Source organism: Symphodus melops (genome assembly GCF_947650265.1).
Source record: "Symphodus melops genome assembly, chromosome: 15".
In the NCBI taxonomy this organism is placed as follows: domain Eukaryota; kingdom Metazoa; phylum Chordata; class Actinopteri; order Labriformes; family Labridae; genus Symphodus; species Symphodus melops.
Window position 1 is genome coordinate 18,020,956 of NC_136705.1, and position 27,227 is coordinate 18,048,182.

At 40.0% G+C, this 27,227-nt stretch overlaps 1 protein-coding gene across 2 annotated transcripts in view; it reads right to left on the minus strand.

Moving 5' to 3' along the window:
• LOC306835869 (SH3 and PX domain-containing protein 2A-like) overlaps positions 1-27,227 on the minus strand; it is a 49,112-nt gene that overhangs the window by 16,956 nt on the left and 4,929 nt on the right. For both annotated transcript variants that reach the window (XM_079362647.1, XM_079362646.1), the window contains exons 3-7: positions 22,235-22,310; positions 20,312-20,388; positions 19,344-19,435; positions 13,048-13,079; positions 3,609-3,737 (exon numbers count right to left, since the gene is read on the minus strand). In XM_079362647.1, the coding sequence (XP_079218773.1) occupies positions 3,609-3,737; positions 13,048-13,079; positions 19,344-19,435; positions 20,312-20,388; positions 22,235-22,310 (406 nt within the window). The remainder of the gene's footprint in view (positions 1-3,608; positions 3,738-13,047; positions 13,080-19,343; positions 19,436-20,311; positions 20,389-22,234; positions 22,311-27,227) is intronic.

The following is a 27,227-nucleotide window of genomic DNA, read 5'->3' on the forward strand; positions in this document are numbered from 1 at the left end:
CTGAAGAAAGAAGGGGAGGACATCATTTTATCTGTACAATTCTTCCATTTGAAGGTAAAGAAGACATCCTACCCATCCATCATGCCATGCCGGGGGGCAGACCTGCTTAATCTGCCAGGATTCAACTCCAGCCGTCTCAATGGGCTTTAAGCAAGACAGTCGAACTTTTCCTGCAGGAAACCCCTATCACCTTAAAGTATCTCTCGGCTACACTTAATTTGTGAAACTTGAACATATTTTTGCTTTCAAGGGGAAAACAGGAAACTCTGAACAGATAAGATGCTGTCTCAGTAAGTGAACCTTTTGGCTCTTCCTGAAATTTCCCCCTACTCCACCCTGCATGAGGAAGCTGTTGTAGCAGTAGAGATTCAATACACTCTGCACATGGGTGGTGCCAGGGGATCTCAGGGGAGCCGCTGGGACTGACAGATGTGAGCCGGTTCTCCTTAACACAGGCATTCCTGTATTTCATTTGGCAAAGTGTAATTCAAAGAGGCTGGACTTGGAATGGGGACAACTTAAACCCTCACTTGTCCACTGAGAGAGATTTTCAACACAAGACTGGGCACAACACGCCTGATGCTGCCCTTGAGGTATAGGCAGCTATAGTGAGTACAATATTTCCAGAAGTGACTGCAAATTATTGTTCCCCTTCCGACATACCGCTTCATTAAAGGGCAAAGTTTAAACCACTGCATACAGAGCCTTTGCACTGAGGGCTGCTAGCTTAGCTTTGGTTAACGTCGATCCAATATAGTGTAAACTGAGGAGGCATCCTGGAGGATCCATTAAGCCATTGTAATGAACCAACCTCTCTGAACCACTCATTTTGGCAGGAAATGTCTTTTTCCATTTTCTCCCCGAGTTTCTATCCCTGCACTACTCTCTCTCTTTCTCTCTCTCTTTCTCTCTCTCTCTCTCTCTCTCTCTCTCTCGCCTCCTGAGCCAGCATCTCCCCCTGGCAAAACCTCATAAAAAGGGAAATAAAATAACTGCAGAGGGAGTGAGGACAACACTAATAATTAGACAAATTTTCATTTTTTTCAATGTTTTATTGCACTCAAACAGCAACGCCTTTTTTCTCTGTATGCTGCAACACAACATCAAGGAATCATCGACTTATTGATTGGTTGTTGATTTACCACATCTGACACTTTCTTCAAAGCCAACAAACTTGAAACAGATCTAAACTACTGTACAAGCGGACACAAAGGCCATGACACAGACTGTAACGTCAAGCTAGTGCAATGGAAAATACTCCCGTGGCTGGAGACAGCAGGCTGGAAAAGTGGAGAAAGCCGAGCTCGCTTATAGGTCTGACCTAGATTCACTGCCCTGTCAAAGGCATATATTATCTAATCCAAGGTAAGGAAAAGCTGAAAAGTGCACTGGAAAGCAGTCACCGTCACAGTCTTTGGTACAGTAGGTTTAACAGCGGGACTTTAGTTTTATGAGTACAGCTGTAGTTTCCATTTCTAGATCTGTCGCTCTGATACTCAAACAGTTCTGAGTGAAAAAAGGTGAAAACACATAGCTGACACAAAATGAGATGTCAAAATGATAGATATCTTCTACTGAGCGCATCCAAAGGATCTGCAGAGTACCCCGTGCTTTTTTTTTTTTTTAATGTGTTTGGCTTTAAATGATAACGCATCACTGAAGCTGAAGGCTCAATAAAAATCCATACAACCCCTTTTATCCTAACAAATATAATAGACACATCTTAGTACCTCTAACTCAGCACATTCACTACTTACTGTAGCCGCATAATACACAGCTCAAACTGTCAGACACCATTAAAAGGTTTGCACTTATCCTGCAACTGAATGAAAGCTAAATCAAATGAGCTTTGAAATCTTCTTAGCACACACCTGGTCTTGTTAGCATTGGCAGAAGGATGTGGAGTGATGTCACTCTGCCAAATGGAGCACATTTACCCCGACTTCCATTGCAGGACGAGTTAAAGTTTTCTGTTCAATGCAAGCTGTGCTTCTGGAAAGAGTCTCCAAAGCATGATGTGTGTGTGTTTTTGGGGGGGTTGGGGGGGTGGATTTATTTTGTTGAGATCTCTGTGAAATTGTCCGTTAGTGTATAATAAAACTGTCAAATCAACTTAAGATGTGTTTCAAGAGACCAGGAGTCTCCTTCTTTGCCTTTGAAGCTTATGAAAAATCGAACCAAAGCAGAGAAGAAAGAATGAGTATAACTGAGAGAGGCAACTAAATATGGGCTGCATCAGAGAAAAAAAAAAGAGGAAACAAAGCAATACTTTTTATGGAAATGTAGCTACAGCAATAAGACAGAAGCCTGGAAATCATAAATCTGAAATGAGACTATTAAAGTGCATGAGTTTTGCATTCTGCATGGATCATCAATGCACAAACTTTGCACTCCGGTCAGCTGAAATACAAAAGTAGAGAGCGGTCTCTACTTAAAAGCAGAGAACCAAGCATTTCAAGTTCATAGAGGAAAGCTCTCATATATGGCTCCCACGATAAAAGGACTTCAAGGTGTTGGAATATCCGGCTCCCCATTGAGCTGAAATCCTACAGGAGCAGGGAGTGAAAACAAATACGCGAACCCAAAGGCAAGACACGTGACACTTCAAAGCCATACTTCTCGACGGACCCTCTTCCTCGAGGCCAGTGTGGCATGGCGTTTCACTCACACCCATCATGAAACCCAAGCCCAACTGCCTTTCTGGTCAATTGCTTCCTCCTCCATCTTTCCTTTTTCCGTTATCCTCCCTCTGTAGAACACATGAGTCCCATTACCGTTTTACTGTCTCAGCATGCCGTTAAAGCTCAACGTCAGACTCCTGTTACTGAGCCTTTACCTCTTTGGTCACCTCTTGCTCAACAGATTCCCTTAAAAGACTTTTCATGCAGGTGCTTTGAGTCAGTGGTGGATAACAATTTTAGTTTGTTTACCTAAAACACATGATATAATACTTGTTGTATTCAAAGCAGATACCATGTAACTATAGTACAAGTACGTTTTTTGGTGTCCTCTCTAACCAGTTGTTTTTTTGTGCATGTCAAAACATCTTTTTACAGTTAATTCATGTACACTGGTATAAAATGTGTGTCCTCTTCAACCTGCAACAGATGCCAATTCAGCACATTCCTAGATTTGCATTTGTTTATGTTCTAATGCTGCTGACTAGTTAAAGGCTAAAATTAGTCACAATTTAAAAAAAATTGACTCGAGAACACATTCATGGCCCTCTTTGCTAAGTCTTTCCAGAGGTTAAACAGCTGACTAAGGACTCTCTGCAGCTGGCATTTGTAAACCCGGCATGTCTTGCAAGCTTTCTATTAAAGTGAGGTGGAATAATTAATACGAGTCTGGAACACATTCCTCTTGCTAGAGGCAACATTCTGGCTCATAGCCTAAACCAACAGTGGGAAAAACAGGGCTGACTGCGGGCCAACGTGAGCCTCCAGATGGGGCTAAGTAACAGCTAGCAGGCTGGGGACAAAGGAGGGGAGAAGGGTGAGTTTGGGGAAAGGGCAACGTGTTCAACGAGCAACATGTTTGTGTTTAACATGCATACATCCTGCTTTGTGTTTAACATCTTACTTTTTTCATTTGTTTTGATTACTCACCACTCTCGCTCTTTTCAATGACGTCGACCACCTCGCCCGCTTGAAGGCTGATTTCTGCAGGCTCTTGTTTCTCGTAGCTGGCCACCACCACATACTGTTCCAGGAGCATGGGATCTGAAGCATCCAAACCTGGAGTTGATGGGAAAAAACATGCTGTCAGCCAGCTGCCAGCCATAGGTCCACGAGAACGACTGTTGGGCACTCGTTGTGCCATAGGCCACTTTGTCTGAAGAGCTCAGCCAATCACAATATTCACAGGGCTCAGTGCATCTTCCTGAGAGTCTAGCCATAGAGCTGCATCCCCCTCCAGCCCAACAACATGGGCAATGGAGATCCTGGAAATCTTTGAGAATATTCTCCCTCCAAGAAGTGAAGGATCAAGCAGCCAAGTGTAGAAAATCCATTCTGTATTACTGATAGGGCCTCGTTCTTGTTGTCCAACAAAACTTGGACTTGGTCAGCAGATGCAGGCAGGCACATGAATTTAGCAGAAAGAGGGTAAGCAATGAGAAAACAGAAAAAGCTGTTTTAGTGACAGGAACATGAGCTAAAGCCAGCTGAGGACAGGACAGTAGAGTGGAAGAAAGAAATGGTTTCCCTTGGAAAATAAACCATCTGCTAAAAAGCCTCCTTCTCTTCAGTTGGGGCTGGAGCAAGAGGAAGAGGAAGAGTAGGGGGGTTCTGTACGCCAATCATAAGAGTCGGCACCAGAGGCCTTAAATAGAACCAGATGAAGGGGCTGGAGCTGTGCTCAGAGGGATGGCCCTCTGTCTCTCTGAAATACTAGAGCTCTGACTGCAGCGTGCAGCTCAGCCAATGGAAGTCTTTCTTTCTGAACTTCACTGAGTTAACCACATAAACACCGGCAGTGACTTAGTTTGTTCACATTTGAGCCTGCTTTCATAACTTGGTCACGTCTACTGCTTACTACTTTACTTTTCTTTGGTTCACTCTATAACTAACTACAGAAATGATTTCTTGAAACAGAAAAATTATTCTTTATACATGTTCAAAGATCATTTATGAACTTAAACATTTACCCTAATTGTGAAAAAAAACTTAAACAATAGCATAGCTGAACAACCTGAAGCCGATTTTTTTTTTTAAAAGAGTCAGCTGGAATCTAGACAGAACTCCAGCCGACATTCAGTACACACGTTAACAAGAGCTCCAGCTGACCAGTGAGTTCACAGCTCCTTACAGAGGGAAGCTACAGTCTGCACGCTTCAAATTAAATCTGTTTATCTTACAACAAATACACAATGTACTTATATGGTGGGTTTGAATAACAGCAAGAGATCTGCTCTGCTTTTGCAGCCACCAGAAACCGTAGAGAAAGACAAAACCAAATAAATTCAACACACAGTATTGGAAAAAAAAGGAACCCAGTTCTATCCACAGGGTGGAAAATAAGAAACATTTAGATGGAAGTTTTAAGGCTTAGATAAGAATTGACTGAGACAACTTGGATTATGCTGTCATATCTCCGAAGGGCTGACCTGGCAACAGTCCTTTAACAAAAGATTAGCATTTCTGTAGGGATAAAACCTTTTGCATTCAACTCAGAAACATTGAAATTTAAAGACGCTCATAACTTATGAAGATGAACTCAGCACCATTAGCATCTCTGAAATGCTCAATCTGCCAAAGAGTCTGTCACCGAATTACTGTGGTCGGGCTGTGGTCTGTGAAGCTTCACGTTATTTGTGCAAGACGTTTGGTCAGACCACAATGTTGGGTGCAGAAAGACTGGAAAGAACGTATTATTTAAATTCTGGGTATTGCCTTCTTGTTCTTCAAAGGATAATATGACAGGAATTGCCTTAGTAACAGCAGTGATATTTGTTTTGACACTATTCTTGGAAACACGTGGTTGTGTGGTTTGTTTTAAGTCACAGTTAAATTAACAATGATCACTTCGCAATATTGGATGATTGGAAAGAAATTAGTCATGCCATGCTTTGTTGAGACAACTGATTGACTGATGAATGATGAGAGTGAAAACATAGTGCGTCATTTATGCAGTACATTTGTTGATTATATTTTTTAAGTTTTCTTTTCACTTAAATTTCAACTTCACTTTTTTCCTTATATCTCTCATAGATCGTAAATTGTTTAAAAAGTAGTCCCAACAGACCACAGTTTGTCAGAATGCCGTGAGTCCGACATGGTGCTCTACAGGATGGGGGCCCTCAGGGAACCGTTCCTTTTCTCCCCCTTATTGCAGACTTCTCGCACCACACAACAAACAGTCAAGAGTGTGACTACAGAGCACTGAACCGAAACTCTTTAGACTGGTGCCAGCTGAACTGATTCGAAAGCAATACTGGAAAAAACTGAAGAGCCAGTGGCAGACTTTCGCAGACACACACCAAATCCTGCCACAATGATGAACATCCAGGGAATGTACATTTGAGAATGTGGACTCTCGTAAGTAACTCGATGTTCACCCGAACAATGAACTGGACTGGCAGATAACATCAACTGACATCAACTTAACAAGAAAGGCCAGAGATGACTCCATCAGCTTCCTGCATAGTACAGAAAGCACTGGGAGCCCCTCCAGCGACAGGCTGCTTCACCCACAGAAACATACCAGAGACTTTTCTTCCTGCTGCAGTTTAGACTGTTAAATCCAGTCTAACACATCCAAACACAAAATACACTCACTGCTATCACTTATGTGCAATATGTAAAAGCACTTGCAATACTTGTTGGCAATAATACTGCAATGATAAATAAAATGCTTTTTTTCTATCATCAAGTTAGAGCATCTGAGGGACAATATTACAATATCCTTATAAACTTCCAGGGTACAGATTTTAGGTGTGGAGAAAATTATGATGAATCATCTCTCCACTAAGTTGGCATCTATGGATTAAAACTCCTGCTCTCCCACAATATTTGTTATCCCATTAAATGTCTGCTGTTGTGCTGATCTGGAAGACTCCAGATAAAACCTATAGAGGCATTTGTTTTTTTGCCTGTATAAGACAGGAAAACTCCCAAACAAAAAGACGGAAAAACCATCAAAATGACATGTGGCGAACTGAAAATATGTTTAAGAAAGAAAATGGCACTTATTTTGATTAAGCGTTGAAGAAAATCACGTTTGCAATACAGCACAGCAGAATGTCTACTCAGACGTTATTGTAGTCAATTCTTTAACTTCTTCATAATAATTATTTAAAAAATAACTAATAAAAATGTCACTTTGTATGTCCTAAAAAACAACAGAAAAAAGTCTTGCTACTTATTTCATCCTTCATGCATACAAACTTGTCAACAAAATAATTGAAAGGCAGATGGACATAAAAGTAATGACTTAATAAAACCATGATATACGATGTCAAGTGATGTAAATGGAGGTTTCTCAAAATCCCATCGAACTGCTGCTGTGAGTGAACAGTATATTTCGACCTGTCGTGAGTGAGTAAAGACTTTGTTAGCAAAGTCAATAGTCCTTGCAAAACAAAAGCAAATATTTCTGCCTCATTCAGGAAATGAAATGTTTTGCAACAGCAGGAAGACAGAGTCTGAACAAGGAGAACATGTGTGAGATTAAATGATGTGAAACAGTCTCGGACACGATAGGGACGTATTTCTGATAAAGTATGTGCCAAGAGTAAAACTGAGCTCCAGTATATGACTTACTGGGTAGAAATCAAGGTTTCAACAAAAACATGGTTAGTTATCGCACATTATTCAGTCACTACCTGAGTTCTGGTCTGGGATGTTTCTGCCATGTCGATGGGCAGAAGTGAGAAGAGTTAATCTAACTTGACTAGACAAGAGGATTTCACCAAAATGTACTCAAGCTTATATCCAAACACATACAGTCGACGACTACAGCAAAGACCCAGAAAACTATTGATGATGCAGCATGGAATTTAGGATTTCTAGCTTAATTTGGGCTAATGGCTAAATACCCTGAATCTATTTCTAAATTTAATTTGCTAATAAAAAGAGGCTAAAAGCTAAATAAAAGAAATGCTTTGAAAAGGGGAAATGTTGAAATCAGGACCTAAAAGGTAAATCGTTGAAATACCTAAACAACATTATACATTTTTTCATCGTTAGCTAAATATTGGCCTAAAAGTAATGGAAATGGAAAAAAACTAATGTCTAAATTTAAATTACTAGTTGAAATTGTAATAGCGTATATTATATAACAGAATGTGTGTCAGTTTACATGTTGTGTGTTACACAGTATAAATAGGCACAACATTTATCTGAAGTATTTACAATTTTCAAATAGAAAATTATTTTCTTGTCTTTCCTCAGTATGCCCAATCAATCACTTTCTGTGTTTATATCTCTTCCACTCAAATTTATACATGTGCTTCCTGCTCCCACCCTTGTACTCCCAAATGTCCTAACGATATCCAACATCCACCCACAGCCCCACTCACCCATCATCTCCATCCAAAAATGACGACGGTTAGGAACTCTGCAAAATTCATCACCAAGAAGAGGAATCTATGGAGTCCATCTCTCCCAATCTAAAACATGGAACTTTTCTTCATGATGGATTTTTTTTTAATAATCAAGCATTTTATTGATAGTGTAGTTGGCACTGAGCGTCGTGTCCTGCAGACTAGTGCCACATTTTGAACCCTGGGGTATCTTAATGGGAGCAGAAATGGATTTGGGGGAGTAAAATTTGGCAGAGTGCAACGCCTTTGTTTGGCTCATCAGCAGCAGATGTTCAGTTGGATTAGAAAAGGACACAGGACTGCTGTTCAATGTAGTACAGATGTACTCATGTCATTGAATCAGTATGTGGCCCTTAGGGAGAAGGGGCAGACCACAAACAAATAGAGAAACTCTCCCCAAAATCCTCTTAAGACAGGCTTCACAAGGGTGTCAAAACTTCAATGTCTCCATTATGCTGTTCTGTCAGTATTCGAAGGAATGGAGGTCTTTTAAAAGTTAGAAACACTCAATTACATCTATGTTTGTGTGACCAGTCTTCTTCTTTCGTTCCTTTAATGCTACCAAAAACGGTTGACCAGAAAAATAAACCGTTGCAGAACTGTGTAACATGTACCTTGAGTGCAAATGAATGTGTCTTTGTGCACATGCACGTTTAACAAGGAGCCTCTTGCAGAAACATTGCCGTATTGTAAATCCACAGGGGTACTTTAAGTTCAGTAGTTACTGTTTCAGTGCGTGTAGCTGATTGAGAGGTTTCCAAAAGCTCTGAATTCAGACGAGTAATTAAGCTTGAGGGACTTCAAACTAATCTTCCACTTCATAAAGTGTTCCAGTAACCCCGACTGCTTTAACACCAAACAACTAGTATGCATAGAATATAGAATATTAACCATTTAAAATGCTTCCTGTTAAATGTTGCCAATAAATACAAAATTCTGATCTCATCTGTTACATAACATGTTTCTGGCTCTAACATCGTGCTGTGAGAATAAAAGCTTCAGTTTTTACCCCAGGGTGGAAGTTCAAATGGTCACTTATCAGAAACAGGGCAGCCGATACTACATCTGCTCTGTGCTGGAGGAAGGGGCGGGACTTTCATCCTGCAGCACTTTAGTGGTACTTTTCCTGTACCATTGGAGAAATAAAAAATAAATAAATAAATAAAAAAAAAAAGCTGACATAATCGAACATGACATGACAGAAACAGCAATATCCATGACATTTAACAACTATTGGTCAAATAGATCCGGAGGTTTAACCCTTAACATGAATCTCTCTGCTAATGTGAGGATCATTGTGAAAGGTTTCTAGAGGGGGGGGATAATGGTGCTGTTCATTGAGAAAGAAGCTGCTGAAACTGTGTCCGCTTGTTTTAGTGATTAGGAAGCTCATTTGCTCTAATGATTTCCTATAACAGTTTAAAATCTTATCCATCTGAAAATACAAACAAACAGAGCTCATGAGCTGACCCACCCACCATCCAACTCATGAACAGATTAACCCTTTAGCTCCTTCATACCCACAACTCACACGGAAAACCCCACGTAGACACAACGTCATGCACACTGTATACACACCCTGCAGGCCCCCTGAGACCCGCAGCTCAAATAAAGACAGCGAGTCTGCGCACATAAACACACTCCCTCAGTACGTGTGCAACACTGAAATGGTTTCCACTTGCCACGTAAACCTCCTCTCCTCTCCAGCTGCTTTTCACATGCACTAGCACACAGTTTCTTTTTCTCCTCTTCTACTAAACTTTTATCTGTCTTATGCTTCTTCTCAAACACAAATTATCCTTAGAAGATGATCTAAATTGTATTTCGATCCCTTTATGTTAGCGTCATTTTATCCTGAAATCTAAGTTTGTTTGAATACTTAGATTGTTTTCTTTTATCTTTTAAACGGTTTCACTCGACTTTCTCTCCTGAGTGTTGAAAAAAAAAATAATAAAAGAGTATTTTATTATCCTGGAAGAATTCCATCACAGAGATGTTTCTTGGAGGATTTTTTCCAAGTTAACTGACAATGATTTATGCTTATGAGTCTGGAAACGGAAGTCAGTCCTGACAAATCTATTGCATGTCTGTGCAGCGCTATGATGAACAAATCACTGATAGTAACTGCTTTGACCTCAAACTGTTGGGTTCTTGAAGAGAAAAGTCACAGTTGGCAGATTAGAAAAGGGACATGGACCAGAAGGCAACTAACATCATTCAAAAGAGATGAAATCCTTAAAGGGATAGTTCAGGATTATGAAGTGAGGCTGTATTAGATGCTTTTCAATTTAATTCAAAAAACTTTATTTGTCCCCATGGGGCAATTCAAGAAATTGAAAGTTCATTAAGTAATGTACTGTTAACAGTTACTGTTATAGATGCTATTGAAAGAAACACGTTTTTAGCCTCTTGAAATAGTTCAACATGAAACGCAAACCAGTTTACATTACATTGTCTATATTGTCACCAGATCTAAACACGTGTTCATAAGTCTGTTTATGTATGATTATCCGTAATAATTCTTAGATTCATTTTTAACCTGGGCATTCATTTAAAAAAATTATTAATGAAAGCTTTTACTTCCGTTAAAATAGGTTTCAATTACTTTCCCAACTCTGCTCCTACATGGAAGCATGGATCATGCACAACCTGAGCAATCTGCCCATCTCTGCCCTGGGAGCTTTTATTGTGAAGTGCTGTTTGACCTACATAAATGTACTTCCAAAGTGCCTTAAGTGAAGACAGTGGTGAAATGTCAAAACGCGTTCTATTGGGGCTCTGATAGCCTTGCGGTTTTCTTGTGCGACCAACATACAGAGGTGCTAGTCTTCATTACAGCGCCTGTGCGTTCGAATCCAAGCGAAGCCCTTTGATGCATGATATCCCCCACTCCCCCCCCCCCCCATTATTTCCTGTCTCTCTTCAGCTGTCCAATCCAATTAAGGCAAAAAGACCTCCAAAAACACTGAGTTGTGTATGTCATCATTGCCTCTTGAGAACTCAGCTAAAAGCTGTTAAAACCGCTGATGTTAACTTCTTATCTCAGTTATAGATAAGAACAATTAACTGATTACAGCCATCAGAGTTAAGAAAAAAACAAATTAAAGGTTAACAGAGATGTTTTTTAATCAACTGTGCCAACCTCTGATTGTCACAGCTTCACCTTGATAGCAACAGCCCTTTTCTTTGGGACGATGTTCATCATAACCGCACAGCAACCCTTTAAGTATAAACACTATAAAAAAAGAGAAATCCAAAAGTGACTTAAGGTAGATTAAAGAAAGGAAAAACTATATTCACAAACTTAAGATAATGTCATTAAAGATGAGACCTTCAGTGGTGACAGATGCTCTGGTTTCTCCTGCCTGCCAGGTAAACAGAGATCCTCGTCGAACCTCTGACCACATGCAGTTTTGCAGTGCAGGGCTACATTCTCCTCCGGGCAGGGGCTCAGTACACTCTTACAGCAGACCTGCACCATGTAATTATGGAAACCATAAGCTGCAGCTACAGCACAAATTCACCACAGAACCCAAACACTTTATCTGCTGTCCAGCACTGAAAGAGAAAGATCAATCTTGCAGCAGCGTTTACCACTAACGCCCAGCGTAGGGGGCCACAGGGAAGGTTCAGAAATCAAGCACAGGGGGGAAAGTACAGTTTGTGCTCCGTGTTGACTGTGCAATGTACATCATTGTTAGCCCCAGTCATAAGATGTGTGATTATTGTTTTCATTGGTGGACTTCATATTAAAAGCCTAATGTTAAAAAGTAGTCGATAAGATATCTCATATTAAACCATTCAGGTTGAAATAGCTCAAAATGGCAAACAGGCAGCAGATATATAACACATTTTCCAAGCAGTGGATATGAATATAGCTGGAAACTAATCTAATATCTTACACAGACTGAATTTAAGCTACTTGAAACACACTCTCAGCTAAAAAATAAATAAATAAAAAGAAGAAGACACTTTTCCATTTCACTATGTATCTGGAATTCCCTGTTACGTAAACACTCAATACCATGGCACGCGTAATGAAATTAGTTTTGGGTCTTATTCCTTTGGTGGTAACTCAGGCACAGCTCTTCCTCAACTTGCATCGCTCATAGAAAATTACCTTGAGGGTCATTTGTTGCCCATTTGTGTCATAAATAAACTGTGGCAGATTGCAGGGAGGATGGCCAAAGCAGCTGATTGCAGCACTGAGGTGTCATTTAGTAATGCATGCGGGTATTCTGAGATTGCACGCACACACAAATACACAACACTTGCACAGCTGTTCACTGAACCCCTCTCATACTTTTTCATGCTGCCTCCTACGCCTGTATCCCCCATGCTCAGCTGAGTCACTCAGTCTTCCTGTCTTCTTTGCACTCTCTCACATACATGAATATAAATTCGGCAGTAAACCCTGGCAGAGGAAATACAGCACATGGAAGTACAAACAGGTGGTCTGGTTTGCCCATAGCTGTTTTATGAACCATTTTAACATTACAGTGATAGGTCTGGCCGTGTTGGATGGACACCATCTCTTTAAAAAATACAACAAGTGAAAATTGGTTGAAAACAATGCAGCAGATTCAGAAAGAACAAACATTTATATATATTCACTAAAGTTGTTAAAACTATCGACCAACAACAGGATTTTTCAATTTGTACTTTGTTGTCTGGCAAAGAAAAGGGGAAAAAAATCGATCCAAATCAGAGGCTGAAGCTTAATTTCCTTGATGACTTTTGCTTGAAAAATAATAGAAAATAAACAATCAATTATCAAAGTCGTTGCTTTTGAAATCACATTAGAGAACATATCCAATCGGGTCACATGATATAGCCACAAAAGACTTCAAACAAACTTTTTTTTTTTTTTTTTTAAAGAATGAAGAATCCAATATCATCGTTTTGATGATATGTAATCAAAGCCATCAAAACTTTTCACATTTCAAAACTTTTTCACATCAGACAGATTTCAGTTTTTGAGGTAAAAGACTTCCGACTCTTACCTGATTTACGTCTGCCGGAGCCGCCAGAGTCTCTGGAAAAGAAGCAACACCAAAGAAGCATGGTGAGTATGAGTGTTTGTGCAAGAGAGGAGGTCAGAGGATAAATATCATTTGATCAATCCAAATACTTGTTACTGCTGAATCTCTGCCCCTTGGCACACAAGTACAAGCCAAACCCCTGATGAGAATGCACCCTGAACTTGACCCACTCTACCAGGGAGAGGGAGTGGGAGAGGGGGAGATAGAGCAGGAAACAACATGCGAGTGTCACGGACAAAAATAAAACAAATCATCACATCTTGATGCAAATGAACTCTATAAGTGTGTGAGTATCTATTTAAATGGTAGATATGTTGTACATTCAGTCCCCACAGCTGCCTCAGTTTTACAGAATAGCATTTATTTACTTCACAACAGTATTATTTCCCCTTGATAAGTCCCATTCATGCTTGGATGTGAAAGCGTGCCTGTTCCAAATGCTGGGCTGTAACAGAACACTTAAAGGATGAGCATTGATGTCACTGGTGTCGCTCATTAGGGTCACAGAGCTGCAATGGCCCATTGTTTGTGTGTACATTAACTATACAGTTTGTCATTGAGCTCCTTGTTTTGGTTCGGGACTGAATTGTAAAGAAAACCGCAGTTCCTTGAGTGTCCACTTGAGGCAGGCTTTAAAAGACCTGTTGGTCTATTTTACACCCCCTTTCAAAATATCCAATTTGACAGCAAAATTAACATGTTTACAGCCTGGTCTGAATAGCCCGTCTTTATCAGGAAAACTTTTAGGGGCAAACACGTATCTGCTGTAATGCAATCCTGGAATCCTTCTGCAGCCATTTAGCAATAGTAAGTATGAATTCAACTTAATAGCAAGACATCTGCATTAAAGTTGAGCTAACAAGCTGCTCTGAAATATCATTTCTCAACAGCAGAAATATTTTACCATGAACCAGAAAAGTTGCGTATGCAGAAGATATCGGTCATCAGATAAAAAAGGATAGGATCCAAAATTCAGTATGTACAGATTAGCCACAAAACAGTAGGTTATACGTTATTGGTCTGTGGACCCTGATTTGGATGATTTCATTTTGAAAATCAAAAAAATAGAATTCCAATTTCCAACAATAATTGCTGATCATTTTCCCATCAGAAACATGACATCAATGTGAATTCAGACTTAATATAATTTGATGCTTATTTGTTCCAAATGCATAAACAGAAACACTTCTGATTCTGTCCGCGTGTTGATGTATGTGTTGTAGCTTAACTGAGCAACAAGTTAACTGAGCCTGTTTGATACAGATGTGAACAGACACCTGGCTCTCCAGAGAGGCCAGCAGCAGGACTGAAGCCACAGCCAGTTATGGATGTAAATACATGTTTGAATAAACCTAATTAAGAAAGCATACATTCACCTATTGAACAGTTTAAAATACATGTTTTTTTCAAGCACAGCAAAAAGACATTCAATAAGATTTTAAAAGACTAAAAGACTGTCAAAATGTGTATATATAAAATATAAAATAAAAGATTCGTCAGTGTCTGGCAGACTTCACAACTTAGTTCAAACTGCAACCCATCTTGCTTAATCAAAACATTTTTAACAATAACTGTATTCCTTTGTTACTTAGGATAAAGTCACTTTTGGCGCAGGACTTCTCTGTTTCCAGATGCTTGAACAAAAACTAGCTGAGAGACTTTTCAAGTCACAGATGTCCTAACTTCAGCTTAATTAAAAACACAGATGATATACTCACTAAATGTTGAAATAAAACAATAAATTCAACCGTGAATATGCTATTAAATTGGATTGTGACACAGTAAAAACAATGTTTGTATTGGATCTTAAACTTCTCACTGTGGGAAAACAATTTTAAACCCCAATATGAATTTCATAACTTTCTATATTGTATGTGGGGCAGAAAACACACAGTAATGTTAAACATTTGCTGGGAGCCAACTTACACAGAGCTGCAGTTTATTACAGTATAGTCTAAGCAGATGGCACACAGGGTGTTACTGGAGAGAACTCCAAATACGACATGATCCAGGTTTGAGAAATCAGAACTATTTGCAGATCATATACGGCGGGAAGAATTCACAGATTTTCAGAATGTAAAACAGAGCAGGTTGAGGTTGTTTTTTTTAGCTAATGTAGCTTTAATGTACTGATATATGACAGTGTGTTTACACTAATAAATTCAAAGGATGTTCACATGAAGTCAACATGCAAAGAAATTCAACATAAAGATTTCTTCGAGTATGTTGTGAGGATTCTGAGGTTGTTTTTTTTTCCAGAGTCAGGGTGGAGGTATAAAACTGAGGAAAGCACTGCAGAGAGTTGGGGAGAAATGATGGGGATAAAATAGATGCTTGACCTGCCCTGCTAGCTTGTGACCCTGAACACAGAGCTGGAATAATATTCTTCCCAGGAGGAGCATGAGCACACAGCTCCTCCCATCAGCACTACCATCTGATAGAGGCGAAGAGAAGAGCAGCAAAAGCACATCCAGACGCTATAAAAGGCTTTTACCTGTGTTTTAGTGGGTTCACTTTTAGTTAGATAGTGAAAAATGGGAGTTAATTTTTTTTTACAAATCATCAGCAGGTTTGGTTCCAATTTGATGCATAATCTGGACGCATGGACTACATGGGCTGAACACGTCATTTCATCTTCAAGCCTGTGAGAATAACCATCTGTTTGTACAAAGCTACAGCTCACTCTTTGTAGGTGGGCCTATTAGAGATGGAATGTGTGAGACATTCAGTCCTTCGTTCACATTTTTCAGCCACACCAACCAGAGTGTCTGCATGTATACACTGCCCAGACACTCCCGTCTGACCTGAGATTGACCCCTGCAGGAGTAACCTCCAGATCAGGGGGTCAAAGGCTCTATCTCCAAGAACAGGAAATCATCCTAACAAAGCAAAAGGCTGTTTCTGCATGAAGCAGAAGGCGCAGTAGTAGTTTAGTATATTTCATACTGTTTTATTTTAACTGAAATCCTCACAAAAGCACACTCAGCTCCAGCATGCAGGCCCCACATCGCCAGCAACATTTAGTCATGATTGCACAATGATGTCAGGGTGAAAGATTGTTAGTTTGATCACACACAAAACACTTATAACTTCCCTTGTGGCAAAACAATGATGTGAAATTAAATTTGAGGCTGTAAAGTTAAGGCTCTAAAACAGTTCCATTATGTTCCATTTAAAATAATACCTCTTATTTTGTAGTCGTGTTAAAAATGATGTATTTACACATTCCAGATGTGGATAATCACTTACCACTTTTGTGACGAAAAGGAGGTTCCAAATAGAAATTGTTAAATGTTTTATGATTCAATTTAAGACTATATCCCCGAGACATAAAGGTGTGAGTGTTTGCTAAAGTCTCAAAGCAGATGTACCATCATGTGTGACGATGGGGAAACACAATCTATGCCGTATGCAGCAGTATGATTATCTGACCATCTCTGACCTTTTTTAAACTTTTTGTAAATGTAAAATGTCCTTTCAGATGGAGATGATGGATCGTTGTATGTGTTTACTTAAAATGATTCCTAATTGAGAATTTGACCTTGAATGAGTTTCTGGCCTGAAAGCTGCAGATACACTCCACACGCTGCTGCAGCTACACGCTGTTCCCTGACAGTCAGCATGGATTGAAATGCAGAGGACACATTTCCCCACAGGGATTATAACAGTCTAACGTCTTATGACAACTTTTAAATATGTTGCTGTGCAGAGGCACATTGCAGTGTCGGCCAGTAAAATCCTATTTTCAGTAAAACAGTAACAACATTGGTCCGCGCTGATGTAACGTATTTCCAGAAAAACACCTCAAAGCTAAGTGAAGTCAAATTCACCTCCCCTTGTTACAAACAACACAAACAGCCAGTTTTTTGTTTTATAAATCGACATAACTCTTAAACTAATGCTGCAGTGTTGGTTGATGACTAAAACTTGGTATTTTAATTTCATACCTAGCCAGTGGCATTCATTATTATTATGGACATCTATTTCTGTGTGTTTGCGTTCATAAACAGTCATTTGAGGCGCCAATAAGGACCCCAATAAATGAGACGGTGAAAAATATCTTTCCTTTTCATGCCAATGTAAGACAATGTCTATTTTACTTATTCCTCTCCAAGTTTTCTCCAGAGGTTGATGCTTAATAATCTAGTGGAATATTCAGCAGCTTTGAAGCCTCTGAAACAACTTTAAAAAGGAGGACACTTTTAGTTATTTGAAGCAAGGCACACGTTGGATCTTAAGCCAAGAAGAATCTAAAACAAATTTCTTACATTTAAGCTGAGGAACGTTTAGTTTCAGCCCCCTTTTTTTTATGAAAATATCCTTTTTCGGTGTTTATCTTTTCATCAAAGCTCGACCATAAAAAAAAGCCAAGACGAAATACGACAGAGAAGAGAAGTTCTTTTTAAAAATGACTGTGTATATGTGCTAAATATGTGTGAATGAACATCAATCCTTTCTGTGCAACAAACACACTACCTCTGTCTCACATCGGAGCACGGTGGAGTTATCTTTCAGCCTTTATCATGGCTCCCTCTTGTGAGAGAGCAATGTCACATCCAGCTGCTTTTTTTAATCTGTGCAATGACGCCAGTTGTCCATGAGATGGCAGAAGCACACGACGGCTTGACAAACATCTCGAGTTGCTGCTGATGTCAGAGACTTATTACTGGCAGATCTACAAGTGACATGGCTTTATTTCAGTTTTCATAGAGGACAAAATATCACTGGTGTGATGACCTCATAATTATCATCATTATAGAGACATGTTAGACTGATTGGTAAAATCTAAACTCCTGTTAACAGTTACATACTCAACAAGCTATCAAGTTCAAATTCTTAACCATTTTTCAAAAATATTAAATCATCATTTAAACCTACATCTGATGACATCACTTCACAATTAAACTTATTCTCACTCTATTTACACCGAATAGTCAATAAATGGCTTTTCCATATTTTACACAAGCATTTATTCCTATCCAGGTATTTCCTTTATCTACCTTGATACACTAAATACCTGTTGCTTGTTTGTTTTTTTCATTTCGATTTGTGAAGTAATCTGAATTCCTCCTCTTCAGAATAAGAAGGCGCGCAAACATGCTGTTTTTCAGTGAAAGAAGTCCAGGCTGGCACTGCTGTCGGCCAAAGAGTCAAACATAGAGAATAGCAGCAGAGCAAATGGTGACGTTAACATTACCACAAACTGTTTAGCCAACTTTACTGCGAGTCATCACCAGAGCAGTTAGCTTCATAGCAACACACCCCTTAGTGGTCACGATGAAAAACCAAAAAAAGGTCAGAAGGTCACAAGAGGTCTTGTTTCCCGGTGTATAGAAGCCAGACATATAATACAAGCCTTTTTTTAGAAAGAAGTGATATCATTGTCCATGATGGTATTTCACTCTGTGCCAATTTAGTAGACATTGCTAAACCTTCAACATCATACTGTGCAACACAAGCCTATGTTTTCTTTGATGTTTTAAGCTAGCGCGAAGAAGAAAATGAAACCCTACAAGTCTCTCTGAGTTGGTCCAGATACTAGTAAAAGGGCCTAAGTGCCTGGGTGACTCTTAGACCCTAAAGATCTCAATTTAGGCTGCAGTCTGCCGTCTCTGAGATCGGAGGAGAAACTTACTTTGAAGAGAGGGATTATGATGTATGGGTCAGAGGTGGAGAGACGATTACGGAGTGTGCCTCTTCTACTTTTAAATGGGTTTGGTACAGTAAAAAAAAAAGAAGTCTATTCAATAAGTTTAAAGATATATATATTGTATTCTATACTGTGACATACTGATTAATTAATCGAAAGGAAAATGTGTATTCAGACAATAACGAATTGAGCAGTGAGTCGGCAAGTAATCCCACTGACTTTGAACTGAGTATGACAAATCACCAGCCTCTGAGCTTTGTCTGCCCCGAGGCTTGAACTCAGCCGCACAGTCATGACACTGCTGATCCTTTCTCATTTGTTTTGGGGATCAGGTGTCACCTCCCAGAAATCATTATTAATAAAACATGCTGCCTCTCAACCCGCATCCATCAATCATCTTGTGAGACGCAGCAAAGCCTCTGGATTAAGACAGGTCAATGTGGGTGAAAGGCGCCTGTGCCAGAACCATACAAATAGTCAACGACTGCAGCGTTTGTCTACAGCTTACCAGAGGGGTTGATTTTGTATCCAGCCGCTCAAAAACAGGGATGATGCTAATGTAAAATGATGTGATGCTCTATAATGAAATGTGGTGACAGTTACTCACTCCGCAGGAGGGTTGAGGTCCTCTAACTTGGTTTCAAAGAACTGCAGGACTTCATCACTTTGGGAAATGTGTGCGGGAAGCTTCATCAGAGCCTGTGGGAGACAGAAGGGAGGGATGAATGTGTGTTTATGAAAGATATCGAAAAAAGGTTTCACACAGTTTGGTTTTGTATGTCAATGAGTAACAAGGTTATAACTCTTAGTCATTGCACAGTCAGCAGGATGAGAAGACCGGGCTGAGGGTGTGGAGGGGAAGGAAGCCTGTGAGTCCAGAGTGAGGGTTTAGACAAAGAGAATCACTGAAAGGTGATACAGCGGGACCACAGCCTGTCTCAGCTCTAAGGACATTTGAAATGAGAGGTTTAAGCCACTTCGATCAGAAAGAACATCTTCATAAAAGGGCTAATGGAAAACAAATCTGCTATCATCATCTTTAAGCTTCTTTCCTTTGCAGAAAGTCTCCAAATGAAAAACTGCTGGCACACTTGGCAGCGCACCTGCCCTACATTCCCGTCACTGACCTAATGACTGGAACAGGGTCAGGTAGCCAGCTGCACTTACTGCTGCTCTCGAAGTCGGCTGATTCATTCGTATTCTTTAGATTCAGCTTTACCCTTGGGTGCACCCGTTTCCCTGACTTCCTTCATAGGCTGCCTATTTACATTGGTGACAGGAAATGACGAGGGCAGATAGAGCAGTCGCTTTCCTGTAAAGGCTGGTGGGGGAGATAATTGTCCAGGCCTGGCTCAGAAATATTGTAGCTAATGTTTATGGATTAGAGCCTTGACGTAGATAAAATAGCCCTCAAAGCAACACATAAACCAAGAATAAGTAGTCAACATCGACAGTCCCAGTTGATGACATAAAACAGCATGGGAACTCCATACAAGCTGCTGCAATGGAGTTAAAGTTTTGAGAAAGGCGGGCCTTAAAGGTGGGACATAATGAGACATGCAGCCTTTGTCTTACTTTGCAGTAATTATCCAGGTGCTTGAGCCTTCTGACAGCTACATCTCTGATGTGACTTCGGCGAAACAAGACTTTACCTGGGGAAAAAGGGCAGAGTCAGATTAATTAATCTCCAAAAACATATTTTAAAAAAATACATGTTTAAAACTTGAGATTATATAATGTTTTTAAAAGGGAGACCCCCCCCCCCCCCTCATCTAGCTGATTACATTCAGGTGACATTGATTGTTTTACCAAATGTAGAATTGTCTCTTTCCCCATTTTGAGTAGTTCACTCATGATGATCAAATAGCCCTTTTTTTTCTCCTTTTTTCTTTTTTTTCCAAAAAGGGTTATTTTGTTGTTCTAAAAAAAAGTCAAACTGTGAAAACTGGCTGAGTTGTTGGGTCCCATGTCTTTATGCTGAGGCTTTAGACTTCGAATTAAGTGGCCTGGGTTCCACCTGACCCCTACCCAGTGTGTCATTCCCTCTCTGTCCTCCTGATTTCCTACTTCATCCTGTTCCGAGATCGATCACGTAAAAAGCCCCAAAAAAAGATATACTGTAAGACACATACACCAAATTCAATGTACAAAATAGCTATTTTGTCAATGAATACCAATTACCAATACCAATTCAAAGGTTCTTTTGACTCAACAAATAAAAGAAGATGGGATAGGAAAAACCTTGTGGAATATCAGCTACCTACTTTTTTAGGTAAATGATAACCCAGATGCTAAGCTACTTTCAGATAACTAACAGCATTGACAATAACATACTTCCTCACACAATATTCAAGGGAAGGTACTCACGTTTTCCTTGATTTGACATGACTAAGATGTTTTTTTTCAAATACATCAATCATAGAAGGCCAGCTTCTAAAAACAGGAGTACTCAAATACTTCTACATAATATGCATGAATTAATAAGAGCAGCTTAAAGAGCTACTTTTCCTATCTTTTAAACCCTCACTTTATAACTCTGAGGAGATTGACTTCTAAATAGTGTCAAACTGCAGAAAGCTCATTGAGCAGTAAAATGTTGTTAGCTGTGTGTCAGGCAATACTTTGAATCTATGTTGGGCTCACAGACAGATCAAAAACAGCAATGGCCAAACTAAAGCACTTCAATTTGTCTCACAAAGGATCTCTTTACTGCTCTCCTCTGCTCCTGCCCACAACCAGTTTATCAGATTAGATAAATCCCTCTCTGCAGGCCTCCTTCAGCCAGCCGAGGCAGACCACAAATTGATTTGGCCTGGGTGGAATATGGCAGTTAATGAAACAATGCTATATGGTAGGCCGTGCTATGGAGGAGTACTAACAAATATTAGCTGTGCATGAGAATGTCTTTCTTTTGCTAGTAGTTACAGAGATCTTGGCAACACTGCTTGCAAGATTATCTCTCTTATTCCACACGTCGTTACATCGAGATCAAAACGACTTTGATTGGGTTTCATGTAATTTTATCAACAGTGAAGTGGAAGATGAGATTTGTTATTTACAACTATAGTATCAAAGGCTTAAGCTATAACGAATGTCAGATGGAACCAATCACAGTCAGATCACTTGTCTGTAACAGATCTCTTCTGCTGCTCTTGTGAAATCTGTCAAAAATCCTGTCTGTATAAGACTATTGGTATGTGCTTCTGCTATTGAGAAAAATGGACTGTTTCTAAGTCACTTACAGTGTGATGATAACAAACAATGACAGCAGTGTGTTGCTAGCAGAAAACTAAATGTTAGTCAACACCAGCAAAAGGCCAGTAATAAGTGTATTATTACTGGCATTGTAGTATTGTAAGAGGATGCTATACTAAAACAAATGTCTGGGTATAACACAGTAAACATGAAGAGACGTTTATGGGGTTTGAATACAGATGCAGAGAAGTTTAATATAATTTGATTTGACATGGATCAGTTATACTGCATTTTTTTTGTTACCTGGCAAAAAAGGTATGATCCTCTTTTTGGGGTCCTTCTGTCCTCCGTCAATTGGAAATTTGTCAAGGATTCGCATCTGCAAAAGTGAAAAAAAAAAAAGAGAGTCATTAAATCATCAAAAACATGCCTTCTTTAATGCCACTGAAAAGATAAAGCCATTTGATGGCTGAACCACATGAAGTGTCTTATATCGACCACAAGTTCATCAGTCAAAGTTGAAAGAGGTGGAATCTGAGATAAGAATAAAAGTGTGTGTGGGGGGGGAGAGAAGGTTACACGCTCTCCTGGAACAGTCCACCTCCTTGTTATGGGACATGACATTATGGGGGTGTAATTACATTCATCTCAAAAGCTACTAGCATGCCACTATAAACAGTTTCCCCTTTGATCCATGAAGCAGCAGACAAGGTTACGTCACCCCCACTTGTCTGGGGAAAAAAAATCAAAAGCAAGTTCCACTTAAGGAGCTGAAAAAGGCCATAAGAGCAGAAAATGATCACTTTGATGTCAACACTTGATCTATCTAACTACTAACAGGATCTGTCTATGGAGAGATAAATTGACACTTAGCATGCTGTGTTACATTTATGATGAAGGCAAAAGAACTATCCCAAAGACAGTGGCAGTTTGTAACAATTAGACAGTTATAGCATGCGTCTACCCAGATACACTTATACGTTGAATCCATCTGTTTATATGGACAAGGACCATGTGTTGCTTTATGCATCATGCATGAGCATGTTTGGTTGCGTGTTAAAGAAAAGCTGCTATGCAAATGTGTTCAATCTCACAGTAAGAGTTTCTAGTTTCCGTTTTGAATCAATCAAAACATTGAACACGCACGAGAGCATCCTACAGTAAAGGCTCGAGCTCCGAATCCAGATGTAGCCCCGCCTTTTCTCATTTGGCCTTGCCTCGTTCCAGATGTTCTCCATTAAGCAGCAAAGTCCATGAGCGTCAGGCTACAGCACACTCAATCGGGAGCGGGAGGCCAGGAGACTAGTCTTGATCAAAACCAAGCCAAAATCAGCCAGGTGGACAAACAGAAGTGAGACTGAAGGGGAGCGTTGGGTCCACTCTGTCTGGGCCTGCGGGAGTTCTCCACTAAGAGGTGGTTTGGGTTCCTCCTCTTGTGGTTCTCTCTTTTCTACACTCATCAGTTTTACGCCTTAGCTGTCTTTATTTCAGAGGAGAGGGGACAAGCCCTGCCCTGAGAGAAATTCAGCAAACAAGAAATGGTTTTCTTTTGAAAGGAACAGCCTTCATTATTGTGGTGGTTAAAAAGGGCTGAGAGTATAAAAGAACTCGGGTTAACCACACCTGCACTGAAACATGCAAGTTTTATGCTTCTGAAGCTAAAAGGGAAAAACATCAACGTGCCTATAAACCAGGTTTTCATGTTTTCTTCAGAACACATTTTAACAGCACAGCCTCTAGAAATTCTCACTTTTGCAGAACAACTGCATTGTTTTTTTCCGGACACACTAAGCTGCAGATCCATCATCACAGCTTTGTGATCACCCTCACAGCTGGATGCAGATTACTTCCCCCCTCTAATATGGGAGTGTTCACTCAGCACCTCTATAAAACCGCCACAGTCGACAGAGAGGCTCTCCGTTCAGGAGCGACGATGACATCATCCTCTGGGACCTGCCTGGATACACTCAGGACAGGTGTGAAAGCGGTTTCTATAGCAACCGCTGAACCGCTCGGAACCAAACTCTGAAGAAAAACATTCCTCACGTTTCATACACATTCATTTTTCAAGTAGCGGGATGCTGCATTTACTCGACAGTGCTTTCCTAAACTCTGCACAGGATATTTAAGTGTACCAAGCTGCATGTGTTTCCACAGGGGAAATAATCCATGTCGTAACAGGTGCTATGATGTAATCCAGTTCTCCAGTCTCCTTTAACACACCCGTTAATCAGTGTCCAGAATAAACACTGCAATAAACAATCCTTCGCCAACTGTATCTGTATTTTGGCTATATGACATTTTGGACCTGAATTATGGTGAGAGGAGGAACCCAAACAGCTTCTGTACACTGTAATGACAATCATTGGAAGCATTTAAACTTAATTGCACTCACAGGAGTGGGCAGGGAGGAACAGACAAAGAGACACTGCACTGTTCAACAAGACAAAGACACTTTTCTGGGAGGAATCTCAGACTGAGGGAGTTTGGAGGAATGTCTGAGGGGGAAAACATTCTGATCCCATCTCTTAGTTGTGTTTTGACATTTACTTGACAAGTTGTTTACTGCAGAGAGATTGTCAGGTAACGGCCCAGATTTATCGTGCATGTTGTTACAAAGCTGCACTGTGAACATTTTCAGAAACAAAACATATAAGCCATTTTTTTTTTAAGCTCCTGTGGTACAAATGATTTGCTGCATCATTGCAAATGTTTCCAGTCTTTGGGCTGTTCAGTCATCCAGGTCATTTGACAGGTTGATTTTCTTTGGGTGGTTCATCTTTGCGGGGAATTAGCTGAAGTGATTATGACCTGTATGTTCACTGAGGATGGTTCAGATTTTTAAATGTGATCAGATGTGTCCAGAGGGAGCTGCATGAAGTCTGCAAAGATAAAAAATAAGAAAATATCTGAATGTATTGTATGATTATCCAATCTCTGTGAAAAACTTCTAATCACCTGAGGTCATCAGCTTGAAGCAACAAACTTTTTAAATAATCTGTCACCATAACTCGGATACTGGTGAACTGACACATCAGGGTCAATCTCTGTTAAATAAGATTTGATTGAAGATTACTGACCGCAGAAGTCTTTTCCCCTTGTGTGCCTGCAATTCAGCCAAAAGACTTACAGAATATTAGCTTTGTTAAATTCTTATCTTATGTTTATGAAGAGAGGCAGAAAAGAGCCGACCCTGATCCAAGACACCAACTGGAAAATTATTATGTTGAGTAAGGAATTTTAGTAAAAGGTTCACTCCAAATGAGACCTGGAGAGCTTGCTAACTCCACAATCCCCATGAGGAATGCTGCGCTCGGTCCACTGTGGTTTCAGGGTTTGTGTGTGTGTGTGTGTGTGTGTGTGTGTTTGTGGGGGGGTGTTACCATCAGACAGTCTGACACAATTCTACTCAAATCAAACATATGCTGCACAAAAAAACATTCCCAAGACCAGAAATAGGGTTTAATAGAATTTAGGCTCAGCAGTTTTTTTTGTTTGTTTTTTTACATGAAAACAAAGGTCTTTAAAATAACTACACATGCATTATAAAGAGCACATTTCACTTTAGGCCAGCAGAGAGGACACTGAGAAGGAATCTGATAAAAAGGAGTGTGGATCTGGATAATTTATGAACGTTACTTCCCAAAGGAGCAGTTACGAGTTCTGTTGAGTCTGCTGAAAGCTTTAAAACATTAGCAGTGAGTGCACTTTTGGACATCCATTTGACAATGAAAGTGGATGCTTCATCTCTAAAAGACAAACAGCTAAGCAGTCTGGGATGAGCAGCTGTACAGAGCAGACTTGTTTGGACTCAGTATCAATGCTTTAAAGGCGTTTCTTGTTCTTTGACCTTCCTTGGCTTTTCTGAATTCAATTAATAGTTTTCCGATGAGATAATGGCTGCATTTGTCAGTCCAAGGGTGTCAATGCATTTTTTTTTCTGTCCGCTTGTGGTGAGCATAAAACAAGCAATTGTGTCAGAAGCCAGAGGACTGTGCAGAGATGGAGGAAGATTGTAGGTGTCTATTGGCAGAGACACAGACAACTCTCAGTTTGTGCTTGGAAACAGGCGGAAGAAAAGGGAGACTATATTACATAAGGATACATGCAGCAGGTGGTAAACATGAATGTTATTTTGGAAGCACCTTTCGAGGGATCCTATGATGCTTCATACCTGCAAACTGCATGAGCTACATCAATCAGTACAATATCTTTATTTAACGTCTGAGGGGAAGTGTCTTCATCACTGCCCAACGCCCAACCCGCAACCCAATTTCCTCCTCATTTCATCCAATGCATTAAGGGATGGGTCCTTGCATTACTTAAACTACATGCTTCTTTTTGAAGAGCTTGCTGCTCTCACCCTTGTTGAACAGGAAGTGGATACTTTGTTAACTACTACTTTGAATAGGGAGAAAAAAGCTTCCTGCTATTGTCATAACTTCTTCATCAAATACTTACCGTAGACTGTATGAGACTACCCATATATTTGACTTTAGGCACTCGTCTTTCACCTATACTGCTACATTCAGAAAATGTCCACACCCATTTAGTAGAGACAGCTGCAGACTGTTGTTCTTCACGGATTACTGTGGCCAGACAAACACACCCAGGAAGCTTGGATCTATGGACAAGACTAATGTTTGCAGAGACCGGAGAAGAGCTCTGTTTCCATCGAGCAGAGCAGAATTTTCCTGGCTTTTACCATGAGACTAAAGAACAAAGGGTTTCCTCCACTGCCCAGCAGAGCCACAGCACTGTACAGAGCAGTCGTATGAAGTCAGGGTTATCAGAGAAGAGCCAGAGACAAGTCTTTAAAAAGGACAAAACTACAGATAAGGTTTTTAGGAGCATCATACTGTTGTTCAGGCATCATAGATGTTTCAGTCTTTCTTACAAACAACATTTGGCAAAGGTAAGTCCTCCCTTCATAATGCAAACACAAATTTGAGTCATTTTTTAGGAAATGCAAGGATTTAACTAGAGGCTTTTGGATCCGGAATCAAAAATCTGAGGGATTTACTCTGACCGTTTCTGTATTCTTTGCACTGATTGAGGTCATGTTTTCTTCCTGCATCTGCTGACTGGATTTCCCCCATTTCCCTTTTTTTCCCAAGCAGACTCCAGAAGACGTAAAAGAGGCCTTTCACTGAGCATAATGTCTTCTAGAAGCTGAACCTGAAGACGTGATGAAAAGGTCAAACTCATCTCACAGAGGATATATATGAGGAAGACATATTCTCCATACTCAACTGAGAGAGGGTTTTATGAAGAGCTGACAGAAGATGCAGTTTGT